At 44.8% G+C, this 13050-nt stretch overlaps 1 protein-coding gene across 5 annotated transcripts in view; it reads right to left on the reverse strand.

The window, feature by feature from the left end:
• The window catches only part of ank3b (ankyrin 3b), a 108620-nt gene that overhangs the window by 48836 nt on the left and 46734 nt on the right, over positions 1-13050 (reverse strand). For all 5 annotated transcript variants that reach the window (XM_047817190.1, XM_047817188.1, XM_047817189.1 and 2 more), the window contains 9 exons: positions 12887-12985; positions 12567-12764; positions 10746-10844; positions 9585-9683; positions 8861-8959; positions 8372-8569; positions 4949-5047; positions 3694-3792; positions 702-899 (listed from right to left, as the gene is read on the reverse strand). In XM_047817190.1, coding sequence (XP_047673146.1) covers positions 702-899; positions 3694-3792; positions 4949-5047; positions 8372-8569; positions 8861-8959; positions 9585-9683; positions 10746-10844; positions 12567-12764; positions 12887-12985 — 1188 coding nt within the window. The remainder of the gene's footprint in view (positions 1-701; positions 900-3693; positions 3793-4948; positions 5048-8371; positions 8570-8860; positions 8960-9584; positions 9684-10745; positions 10845-12566; positions 12765-12886; positions 12986-13050) is intronic.

Consider the following 13050-nt stretch of genomic DNA (forward strand, 5'->3'; position numbering starts at 1 on the left):
CGCCTCTGTCTGCTCCTCCCGTCTCTACACACCCGTTTCCCATTGTCATCATCATTGTCTACTGTTGTTTTGTCCTGTTGTCCTGTCTCTAGTCCATGTCATGTTTTGTGTCTTTTTGTTATTAAACCCTGTTTATTTTGCTATCCTGCTTTTGGGTCTGTTTTACACGTGGGATGTGGTAGCTCGGTGGTTAAGGTGTTGGGCTAAAGATCGGAAGGTCATGGGTTCGAACTCAGGTCTACCAAGCTGCCACTGCTGGGCCCCTGAGCAAGGCCCTTAACCCAAAGTGGATAAGAGTGTCTGCTAAATGCCGTAAATGTTTTATCCCATGTTCGTGACACAAAATATTTTCATAGAAATCTGGTCAGGTTTTTTTTTTTTTCATGTGTTTGTTCATAATTATCTGAAGGTGTCCATTATCATCGGGTAAAATTCTGTGTAAGATTATCAACAGAGAGAAAAACATCTCACGCTGAAAGTTTAGATCCGAGAGATAAAATTATTCATCGGATTAAACTGTAAATGTAAAATGTCTGATCAGTCAAACGCCAGCATGCTGGTTAAAAGGGTTAAATCATTTGGACTGCTTGAAGATCCTAATGTAAGTGCTGTGAGACATTCGACATACAGATCAGATGTAGAGTAAATACTGATAAATAATAATCGTCTGAACCTTTTTACTGTGCATTTAGTGTTCGTACCTTGTTGCCCATGTTGATGGTGGCATCACGTGCAAGCAGCAGGGTGACCATGTCCACGTTGCCCTCCTGAGCAGCCAGGTGGAGTGGACTAATGCCCTGTCGAGTGGCGGCGTTGGTATCAGCGCCATATTCCAGCAGCGTGGTGGCGATCTCCATCTGATTCTTCTTGGCAGCTATATGTAGAGGAGTGTAGCCATTCTGGGAGATCAGACAGGACAGGAGCAATAAGGACCAGGCGTTCATCAGGAATGATGATGACATCAGGGTTACTTTTAAAAGTAAGGAACTGATATTGTTTATTTCAGTAGAACTAAAGATGATGGAGGCTCTGAGATATAATAAAGAATGCTGTTGTTTTTTTTTCTTTCTCTACACCAAGTCATTTTTAGATGGTGTACAGGACGAGTCTAGAGCATGAAGCAGAGAATGCGTTTCCCATTTTGCCTCGACTGTAAAACCACGAATGGGGAAACTGTCGCCACTGCTGCCCACAAATTTATGGGATTTCCAAATCTACAAGCCAGCCCTGCTTCTTCAAACCCAACATAATACGTGTCAGACGATGCCAGAGGCTGGGAGAAAGAGAAAGGGGGAAAAAGACAAGGTTTGGAAAGAGAGCAGTTCCCTAAATGTCACTGAATGGGATTGCCAGCAGCAGTGGTGGTGATGTCATGGCAGGAATCGGTGGCCAGGAACAAAACAGCCATCTCCACACTACGGCTATTCAGCCAGAAGAGCAGAAGATTGAACTGGTTCACTTCTTCCTATCAGTGAAGTCTGAGAAAAGGAGTCTTTACACTAGAAAGTTCTTTTAGGGAACGTCTCAGTGGTGACTTGTTCAGAACTTGTTCAAGTTCTCCAGGTCAGAGCTTCACCATTCATAATACTGATGAGATACTAATGATCTCTGTTGAGTCACTAATGATGTTGTTATAAAATGTCAACAGATGTTTTCTAGAACACGACACACGACAACGTGCTCAGTAGCCCGAATCCAGAAACAGTGCCTAGTGGTCAAAAATGAGAAGAACAATGTGACTTTAAAGGTGGGGTCTCCGTTGTTTGAGAAACGCTTCAGAAAACCGAGTCGAGACGACAAAAAAAAAAAAAATCAAAACAAAAACATGTAGCCAATGAGCAGAAAGGGGCGTGTCTTGTCGATACGGGCGGAGAGAGTGTTCAGTGCGCGTGTGTGACGTTAGCAGAAAGCGGTTTTAACATCGACATGGAGGATAAAAACAGAGAACGAAAGAGAAGAAAGACTTACGATAAGGACAAGAAGTAGGACGTGTTAATATAGGATCAGCTTTCCAGCGCTGGAGAGAACTGAAGGAGCAGGAAGTCGGCCACATATTCACAGGTTGGAGTTTCCCGAGTCAATAACTCCTGAGCTAAACGCTGTTACTACACAAATAACACCTCTTTTCTATCGTAGTAATGTAGAGAGGCAGCTACAACCGCCTTTTGTGTAGTAACAGCGTTTAGCTCAGGAGTTATCGACTCGGGAAACTCCGACCTGTGAATATGTGGCCGACTTTACTTAAGACGCCGAGGCGCTTTTTTCCTTCTCGATAGGTGAGTAACGTTGGTTTTGCTTTGTTACACAGAACTAATATATGCCTTTGTCCTTTACATCATTATGCTTGTGTGGCATTTTTGCTTGTTTGTTTATCTACAATCGTATTGTTCTTCCCTTCAGCTATGATAAAGACACGTTTCTTTCTGTTAGTCGCCTGGGTTATGTACGTATGTGTGGGCGGAGCTATCGATACAGGGGTGGGACCCGTTTGGGTTAGGGGCGTGTTTGTTTTGGTGATTTTATATGTCAACATTGGCTTTCAAACAACGGAGACCGCACCTTTAATGTAATAAATGTTTATAGTCTCATGGGTTTGATGTAAAACTGTTGTTGTCACTTTTACAATTATTAGTAAGCTGGTTTGATCGCGACTTCGTTCATACTGCACGTACTGTATTTCATCACACCAGAAACAGAGTGGTGTTGGTTGTGGGGTTTGTTCAGCTGAATACATACTAACGATGTCATTCACTGGTCAGAGATGCAGAGATGGGTGATTGAATATAAACAAATAAAGCTTTACTTAAGTGTGAGTATAAATCATAAAATCAGTTATTACACAATTAGTTGTGACTACACGTTAACTACATGTTAACTACACGTTAACTACACGTTAACTACACATTAACTACATGTTAACTACACGTTAACTACACGTTAACTACACGTTAACTACATGTTAACTACACGTTAACTACACGTTAACTACACGTTAACTACACGTTAACTACACGTTGACTACACGTTGACTACACGTTGACTACACGTTAACTACACGTTAACTACACATTAACTACACGTTAACTACACATTAACTACACGTTGACTACACATTGACTACACGTTGACTACACGTTGACTACACGTTGACTACACATTAACTACACGTTGACTACACGTTGACTACACGTTGACTACACGTTGACTACACGTTGACTACACGTTGACTACACGACCAATACGTGTTCTTTTCCAGCTGAGTCAAGTGAGGTTAAATGAAAAGATCCCGAACGCCTCGCCACACAGTGACAATCCTCCTACCAAACACCTCTAATTGGTTCAGCATGCTGCTTTCCCAACAGGCTGAGACCAGTTCTGTGAAGGCTTTCTGAAGGGCAGATTGTTTGTTCCTGGGATCACGAGGCAACAGAGATAATGATCAGGAACTATGTGAAGATCCTGAAGCTCACCAACAACACACCAGCGCACGAAGCGTGTCCGAGAGCGGTGTTAACGAGGACGCATACTTTCGAGCATGACGTTTGGACTGAAAGTTACATGATGGAAAAAGAAAGGAATGTGACCTAGAAGTGTATCAGGCTGTGGGGGATTTAAAGGGAGTGGTGCTTATTGTGTAGCGGATGCACTAATGTGTGTGTGAGTGAGTGTGTGTGTGGTTGTGTAGGCTAGTACCTTGGCAGCTGCATGGGGAGAAGCCCCCTGGTCCAGGAGAAGAAGTGCCACTTTCTGGTTATCATAGTGCGCAGCTACATGCAGTGGAGTTAGTCCGCTCTACAAACACCCCACACACACACACACACACACACACACACACATAAATATACACACACACTTAGAGAATGAGAAGAAAGGCGCACCATCCGAATTACACAAGACTCATGATCAGAGCCATACATGCACATTACTCACGTTACACACACGCATCATACATTAGACCTCATTAAACAAAATACACCAGCAATGAAGAGTAACCTATAAAAACTTTATGCTTTCTGGACTGTTCAAAAGGTCCAAAAGTTACAGAAATATTTACTCCAGGACAGTTAAGGCTTGATTCAGTTCCTCGGAAGCTCCGAGGCTGCCTCAGCTACGACGAGAGCTTGTGCTTAATCCCAAACACATTAAACTGTGTGAGTGAGACGACGACCAACACTGAAATGAGATTCTAACGAGGTCTCTCTAGCGTATTATTGCCAGTATATTGTTGCATACATGGATCTAGAAATTCTCACATTAACCGATGCTAATTTTCTCGTAACGTCGTTAACGTGTAGATACGGAAAAGCAGGTCAGAATATAGCACACTGTCTTGTCCCGAATCACACACTTCCTGTATACACCGTGCTATTCTGTGCCATTTTGTAGCTCACATTGTCTGATTTCTTTTCTATAGCATTTAAAAAATTCACTGTGTTCCGCTACAGCATTAGCATTAGCATCACGACAGGGAGATGACTCGTGCTTCCTATTAGTAAAAAAAAAAACATTAACGCTCCTTTTTTAGATGATTCTACACTTGTAAGATTCATACACTAGACGCTTGGGTACGTAACGTGTGGTGTAAAGGAACTGGGTGTAACACGTCATATGGGATGCGACGTTAATGTCATGTACACGTTCACAGTCTCCCTGTACTGTACGTGGGGTGCAGACGGAGCGGCTTTAAACCTGCACCGCTGATTTACACGAGATAGTGATGCGTATTTTTCTTTCTCTGAACCTGCAGTTCTTAGAAGACAGACCATAGTTTGGCAAAACAACAAAAAGAAAGAAACTGGGAAAAGAAAAGCTCAGGATGACTTGTGTCTCAAGGCATGCATTCGTTTTTATAATCTGTTGCGGTCATGTTTCTGTCCTCACGGCAATGACACGATCCTCTCTGTAAGGGTTTCGTCATCATGATACGGTACTACTGTCATGACGTTACCTTTCCCGATGCATCTGCAGGAGCTCTTTTCTGCAGCAGGAGGTTGGTGACCTCTATTTTGCCGTACTTAGCTGCCACGTGTAGAGGTGTGAATCCCTTCTGAAATAAAGACAGAAATAAAAGGACACTTTATCGCAAGTCGAACTGCACGTGACGCTAAAACAGACACCTCGGGAAAAAAGTGGCGGTTGAAACGTTGCGACAGTACGATTTTATTCTAGAGTAATAATGTAATCCATGTTGCACAAGATCCTGTTGTGTAATCATCACAGTTTGTTTCTGATGACAAAGTGTTGAACAGATCAGCTTTCACTGCGAGGTTGATCCGCTTTCATATAAACTGAGCGATCATCAAGGATAAGCGTCCGGATATCGTCAGTGTAGCCGAGTGCGGACGAGTCAGTGGGACCGCCGAAGGTCGTTCACAAGGACGACGACGCACGGATATAACGCAGTGTTTGTGTTTGTTTGTGTTGGTTCGGTGGTGAAAAGCTGCTTTTGATCCATGCAGCACGGTGCAAACATCTCAGATACCCGACTCGATGTTGGTATCCGTCTCCAACGACAATACGACCGCTGTACATTTTATCCCTCATAATCCGCACACTGTCATCAGGGCTTTTCACTCCTGGAATATTTCCCTGGGTGATTGTAAACTCTGGCTATACAGAATCCTGGGTTATGCTGTATGACGTTTCACACTGCTCAGACTTTACCTGGGATTAACACTGAATCCTGTCTCTTTATAATCGGATGTTTCACGCTGTACTTTCCTTCTGACCCTTTCAGAGGAAGAGAGTGAAATGCTGCGTGTAAAAACACATCCCTACATTTACAGCCTTGGCAGATGTTTATTCCTTACAGATCAGATTACTGATCAAATCTAATCCAGAATCCAAAGTTTCTTTCTTTACGGATTAGATTCTGTAGGGTTTAATGTTACAGGAGAATGATAAATGACGGGGCGGTGTGGTGAGTTTTCTAATAAAAGCACCTTTAATCAGTGAATGATGCAGTTATCAGGGTGGGTTAGTGGTTAGCACGTTCGCCTCATACCTCCAGGGTCGGGGGTTCGATTCCCGCCTCCACCTTGTGTGTGTGGAGTTTGCATGTCCTCCCCGTGCCTCGGGGGTTTCCTCCGGGTACTCCGGTTTCCTCCCCCGGTCCAAAGACATGCATGGTAGGTTGATTGGCATCTCTGGGAAATTGTCCGTAGTGTGTGTGTGTGTGTGTGTGTGTGAATGAGAGTGTGTGTGCCCTGTGATGGGTTGTCAGTCCATCCAGGGTGTATCCTGCCTCGATGCCCGATGACGCCTGAGACAGGCACAGGCTCCCCGTGACCCGAGAAGTTCCATCCACATTGTTTTATCAGCTTTACTACTGCTTTCTAACACTGGAGACTCCTTCTATGTGCTGTGTATGTAGCTGTGATACCACTGACATGTGACATCAAGACATTGTGAGTTTGATTGGTGAGGATGTCACAGCCAGTCTTAGGAAGGATCTCAGTTAAAGCAACGCTGGTCAATGATGGGTGTCTGTGAGCTTATATACTTATTCTTCTGAACACAAACAGTGTGTTGTTTTGTGTTGTTTTGTGTTGCAGCCCTAGTTAGAACTCGCACAATTACATGACAGATGTTTTGGAGCTGTGAGCATGAATGTGTCATCAGTTTGCTGAGGGTCACCATCTCACACATACACGACACAACAACAAAGCTGTGAGTGGAACACCACACATCGTTAAGCTGCACAATCAGCAACACACCCAGTGCTGATCCGCCCGCTGAAATCCATCAGTCAGCGACTGTTCAACATGGTGAGAAGGACGAAACCTCATCTGAATGTATGTGTCTCTGTTTATTAGGCACTGAGTAAGACGGATCTGCTGGTGAAGGTTCGCCTCATCGTTCCTCGTGAAACCCTGAGAAACCCCCAGTGTGTGCTAGCAAAAAATGGCTAACACGGTCAATATGTTAATAAAAGGGAAGTATTTCTGCACATCCACACACTCAATCCAGCCAAGAAAAATTGCTAAAAATATGGTTTTGGCTTGTTTTCGCATGTGTTGGCATGGCAACAGAGAAATCTCTCTGGTTGGGATTTTGATGACCGGATAACAAGGAGGTTCTGCTAACTGGGACGATCCAGACGTGCTGAAAGCGTGGTGGAAACTTTGCTCAGGAACTGTGTGTGTGTGTGTGTGTGTGTGTGTGTGTGTGTGTGTATCTGCCTCCCACACAGTACAGCTGCTCCAGTGCAGTCACACACAGTGCAGCACAGAGCCAAACACCTCCAGAGAGCCGTAGCAGCCGGTGAGTCACACACACACACACACACAGCACGACACTGCAGGATTATCTACAGGAACTCTGCTGACACACACATGAAGATCTGCAGAAGCTGTAGAAGTTGGAGTGTACGAACGACACATGAACGACGATTCAATAACCTCTCTGAGTAAAAATCTTTTCAGGAGAAAGTGTATGAACCATAAGTGTGTAAATATACACTCATCTTCATAACCGCCGACTCGTCACAAGATCTTCTGTAGATGATTAGAATACACTAGAGCAGAGTAGTTCAGTTCGGTTCGATTCGTAAAATGTCACTGGATACCGTCACAAAGCACTCTCACTCTCTCACTCACTCTCTCACTCATCTTCTACCGCTTATCCGAACTTCTCAGGTCACGGGGAGCCTGTGCCTATCTCAGGCGTCATCGGGCATCGAGGCAGGATACACCCTGGACGGAGTGCCAACCCATCAAAGGGCACACACACTCTCATTCACACACTACGGTCTATGGACAATTTTCCAGAGATGCCAATCAACCTACCATGCAGGTCTTTGGACCGGGGAGGAAACCGGAGTACCCGGAGGAAACCCCCGAGGCACTGGGAGAAAACTCCGCACCCACAAGGTGGAGGCGGGAATCGAACCCCGACCCTGGAGGTGTGAGGCGAACAAAGACGTGATATAAAACACTTGTTTTCGTGACTTGAAACGCATGAAAAATACACGAGAAGGATGTTTGGACAAAGTAAGACGCGTGACGGAATGCTGCTCACCGATTGGTCGGCTTACGCTAGTGCAGCTCGGAGATGAATCGGACAGAGAGCTGTATCGAGTGCGGCAAGTTACAATACAGATATGAAGCTAAAGTGCTGGAGTATAAGATGTGACTGTGAAATAAAAACTATGTACAGTATCAGTGAACCTCACAGTGACTCACTAATGTGCTCAGGGGTGTAAACGGAGCTCACGTGTAAATAGTTTCTGTGAGCAACGTCAGCGTAAAGCCTGCGTATGGTGTGAAGTGCTGACCAGGAGAAACAGGAGACATCCTGGGGAACTCCATGACTGGACAGTCAACGAATGTGTGTGTGTGTGTGTGTGTGTGTGTGTGTGTGAGAGACACACCTTGGTGGTGATGCTCAGTGAAGCTCCCTGGTCCAGCAGTATTGAGGCTACGTCTTTGTGGCCTTCGCGGGCTGCCAGGTGCAGCGGTGTGTATCCAGACGTGGTGGTGGAGTCAGGCGCGGCTCCATGCTGCAATAACAGCTGCACAATCTCAGGCTTCCCCAGACGACTGGAGATATGCAGCGGAGTCTGGTCATCCTACACAGACACACACACACACACACACACACACACACACACACACACACACACACACACACACACACACACACACTGCTTTAATAAAGAAACTGAGGTTATATATTCTAATGCCTTTACGCTCTGTGTTAAATCTACATTATAATTAATAGTCCAACATTACAGACATGTTAGAACAACATTTACTGTATCACACACACACACACACACACACACACACACACACACACAGTACAGTGAGCTACACACATTACATGGTTTAAAGAATAACTGAACAGTTTTTATTCGTACCTTGGACTTGGCATCGACGTGAGTTCCGTTCTGCACCAGGTATTTCACTACACCCGTCTGTCCAGCCCTGGCGGCCATGTGGAGTGCCGTCTCTCCCCTCTACAACACACACACACACAAGGGCACCACCGACTCAACACGTAAGCTTCTGGGAACCACCACAGCAGGACAATAAGCCTTTGTCTCTCTGTCTCTCTCTCTGTCTCTGTCTCTCTCTCTGTCTCTCTCTCTCTCTGTCTCTGTATATATGCCCATGTGCTCGTCTGTGTAGTCTATTAGCTAAAGACAGCCCACTTTTCTTTCCATCCAGTCTGCTTTATTACAACCCCTGCTACACACACCACCCAAAGCAAACTTCTGTCTAAGGGTGGAGGAGGAGGAGGAAGAGGAGGAGGAGGAGGGGGGGAAGGACAGTTGCATATGATTACAGTCTGTCTGCTGGCCTCCAACTATAATTACAGAAGTGTTAGAAGCCTAGACCTGCTCTCTCAGACCCCTATTTAGGTAAAAAAAAAAACAAGACTGTTATTACCCTGTAAGGCCTTCTAGCACCAGGGCATCAGAAACACGGGACAACGTCAGGTTTCATACAAGAGCTGAACACGTCTCTCATTGTTTCTGCTTTATCAGACTCACTGTGGTTTGTTCCTCAGAGTTTAAATGTGTGGTGGATTGTAACTCACAAGAAAAGGAGTGGAGCGAGTGATAATGTTCCACTACTCACCACGTTGGTTGTGTTTGGCGATGCACCGTGATTCATCAACTGAGTCACAATGTTTTCGTGCCCCATAAAAGCAGCCACATGAATCGGCGTGAGTCCGGACTGGCAGATAAAGAAGCGAGGGAGAGAGAGAGAGAGAGAGAGAGAGAGAGAGAGAGAGGGTTAGAAACTCAGGGTTAGAACTTTGGAGTTCTGGGAATTGATTATGACCTCATTATTGTGTTAAAACATGAGCATAATGAGAGACAGCGAGAGAAGAGATCGGCGATTCTACACGTTTACAGGAGAATCTCTCACAGCCAGGGTTCCTTACTGCGCTACAATCCCACAAACCCTCGTACAAGCTTAACAAGGAGAGTTCAGTCTTTCATGTGCAGGACAAAAATATTCCTAACTTTAGCACTAATGCTAATTATCTGATCTTTTTTTAATCGTGTTGCTTTAGATGAACTAAATTTGATAACGTCTCGGCACTAAATAATGTCGCATGAATAAAAAACATATCGGTGCAGCTTCGTGTACAGGGACGTTTCTGTACAGTCATTTACATTTAGAGCATTTAGCAGACACTCTTATCTTATAGAGTTTTTTATTTCAGCTTATACACCTGAGCAAGTGAGGGTTAAGGGCCTTGCTCAGGGGCCCAGCAGTGGCAACTGGGATTCGAACCGATCAGTAGTCGAACACCTTAACCACTGAGCTACCACGTCCCACCGTCCGTCTGTAAGTTCCTTCAGAAAGTCTTCAGGCTGAAGAACCTGAGCTTTGTGATTTCTCAGTAGAAAAAATAATAAATGTTTTTTTTTTTGCCTTGTTATCTTCAAGAGAGGAGGAAATGACTGTTTATAGCTGTTGTAACATAAGTGATTACAGGAAATAGTTCGTTTTTTTCTAACATTCCACAACATTAAATACACAACTACTACGTTAAGTATAAATAGTCCAGAAAGCTTCGATTGGAGTGCTGGGGAATAAGTGGAATAAAACGTTGAGTGATGTTCAGCATGTGCTGTATTTTTATTCTTTACAAAACTGTACGTTAAAAAAAAAGCAGTACTGAAGCTGAGATCGTTACAGTGTATGTCATAAAATATGACTAGCTGACCACACACACACACACACACACACACACACACACACACACACACACACACACTCTCTCACCTCCGTCACTGCCTGTATAGACGCTCCATGTTTCAGCAGCAGCTCCATCACTTTGATCCTGTTCTTCTTGCAGGCGATGTGAAGTGGTGTGAAACCATTCTAAAAAAAAAAGCGAGAGTCAGGGAAACGTCTCCAGCGCCGATCAAACGGCAGTTCCTTCTATCATCCGACCTTCTCACACACAAACACAGAGCTTTATATCTCGAGCTAAACAGAAAAGCTGCACGTCTGCTGCTGCTGCTGCAAGTTTGCCAAACCCTTATTTCTACAGTTTCCTTTCAGTTCGTTCCCTTTTCCCCGTACAGTGAACTTCAGCGGCACACCCATTCTTTTCCAATTACTTAAGAGCATGACAGCATGCTCTCAGCCCTCAGCCAAGTGTGTGTGTGTGTGTGTGTGTGTGTGTGTGTGTGTGTGTGTGTGTGTGTGTGTGTGTGTGTGTGTGTGTGTGTGTGTGGGGGGTGTGGGTGTGTGTGGTGTGTGTGTGTGTGTGTGTGTGTGTGTGTGGTGTGTGTGTGTGTGTGTGTGTGTGTGTGTGTGTGTGTGTGTGTGTGGTGTGTGTGTGTGTGTGTGTGTGTGTGTGTGGTGTGTGTGTGTGTGTGTGTGTGTGTGTGTGTGTGTGTGTGTGTGTGTGTGTGTGTGTGTGTGTGTGTGTGTGTGTGTGTGTGGTGTGTGTGTATGTGTGTGTGTGTGTGTGTGTTGTGTGTGTGTGTGTGTGTGTGTGTGTGTGTGTGTGTGTGTGTGGGGTGTGTGTGGTGTGTGTGTGGTGTGTGTGTGTGTGTGTGTGTGTGTGTGTGTGTGTGTGTGTGTGTGTGTGTGTGTGTGGTGTGTGTGTGTGTGTGTGTGTGTGTGTGTGTGTGTGTGTGTGTGTGTGTGTGTGTGTGGGGGATGTGGTAGCTCAGTGGTTAAGGTGTTGGGCTACTGATCGGAAGGTCATGGGTTCGAACCCCAGGTCCACCAAGCTGCCACTGCTGGGCCCCTGAGCAAGGCCCTTAACCCTCAGTTGCTCAGTTGTAAGTCACTCTGGATAAGGGTGTCTGCTAAATGCCGTAAATGTAAATGTAAATGTGTGTGTGTGTGTGTGTGTGTGTGTGTGTGTGTTCTTTTAGAGTTTTAATGTATGTAAACATTTTAAAGAATCTTGTTCAGTAACTGTAATGTACATAGTGTATAGACTCTAGGAGTTGGGTTACACACACACACACACACACACACACACACACACACACACACACACTGCATGAATGCTGAAGCCTTATCATTTAATTTAACCTGATTTGCAGAGATTCACGTGACAATTAATACTAGCATAGTATGAGGATGTCGAGGTTCTCTTTAGGAGTGACGAGGACGGACAGGATCAGGAAGGAGGACATCAGAGGGACGGCTCAGGTCGGCTGTTTTAGGGACAAGGACAGAGAGACTAGGTTGAGATGGTTTGGACATGAACAGAGGAGGGAGATGGTTATATTGGTAGAAGGATGTTGGAGATGGAGCTGCAGGTAAGAAGTCAAGTGGAGATATATGGAGGTGTTAAATGAGGACATGAAGGTAACTGGTGTGAGAGAAGAGGATGATGAGGATAGAGTTAGGTGGAAATTCTCTGCACTTCTACTGAAGAAATATCTGGCAACCTCAGAAGTGTGAACTACATGCATTATTTATATTTATATTATTTATGGACTTATTTCGCCAACTCTGGATCAAACAGGATACGTGTTAGTCTGACCAACTAGATCCTGGTCAAATAATCTTAAATAAATGTTATAATTATTGATTTTATTTATTTTTTTATCTGATCTGTAAAGTGTCCACACACACCAGTGCTTTGGCATTAGGGTTCGCCTTCTTGTCCACGATGACCTTTGCCACTTTGTAGTGCCCACAGTGGGCTGCCACATGCAGCGCTGTCAGGTAATCGTTGGTGACGTCATCTACAGGTACGTCATGATGCAGCAGAAGCTGTACACAGTTCAGGTGATCTCCCTGTGTGGCCATGTGCAGCGGAGACAGTCCATTCTGTAAAACACGCGTACGTGGTGAACACGGCTGTAAACATCAGGGATAAGGAGCACAGAGAAAAACAGAGCAGTAAGAAAAACGTATGTGACATAATAATCGTCCTTATCGGTTGTCATTACTTTAGTCTTGGACAGAATTGGAGCTCCACGGTCCAGCAACATCTCCACAACTTGCTCATGACCACTTCTGGCTCCACAGTGGAGTGGAGTGAGACCGTCCTGCGTGTTGGACAAGAAGCATGTTACAATAAAAGTGGAAGAACTGACTCTTTTAAAAACCCCAT

Source organism: Tachysurus fulvidraco, chromosome 8, assembly GCF_022655615.1.
Source record: "Tachysurus fulvidraco isolate hzauxx_2018 chromosome 8, HZAU_PFXX_2.0, whole genome shotgun sequence".
Classification (NCBI taxonomy): domain Eukaryota; kingdom Metazoa; phylum Chordata; class Actinopteri; order Siluriformes; family Bagridae; genus Tachysurus; species Tachysurus fulvidraco.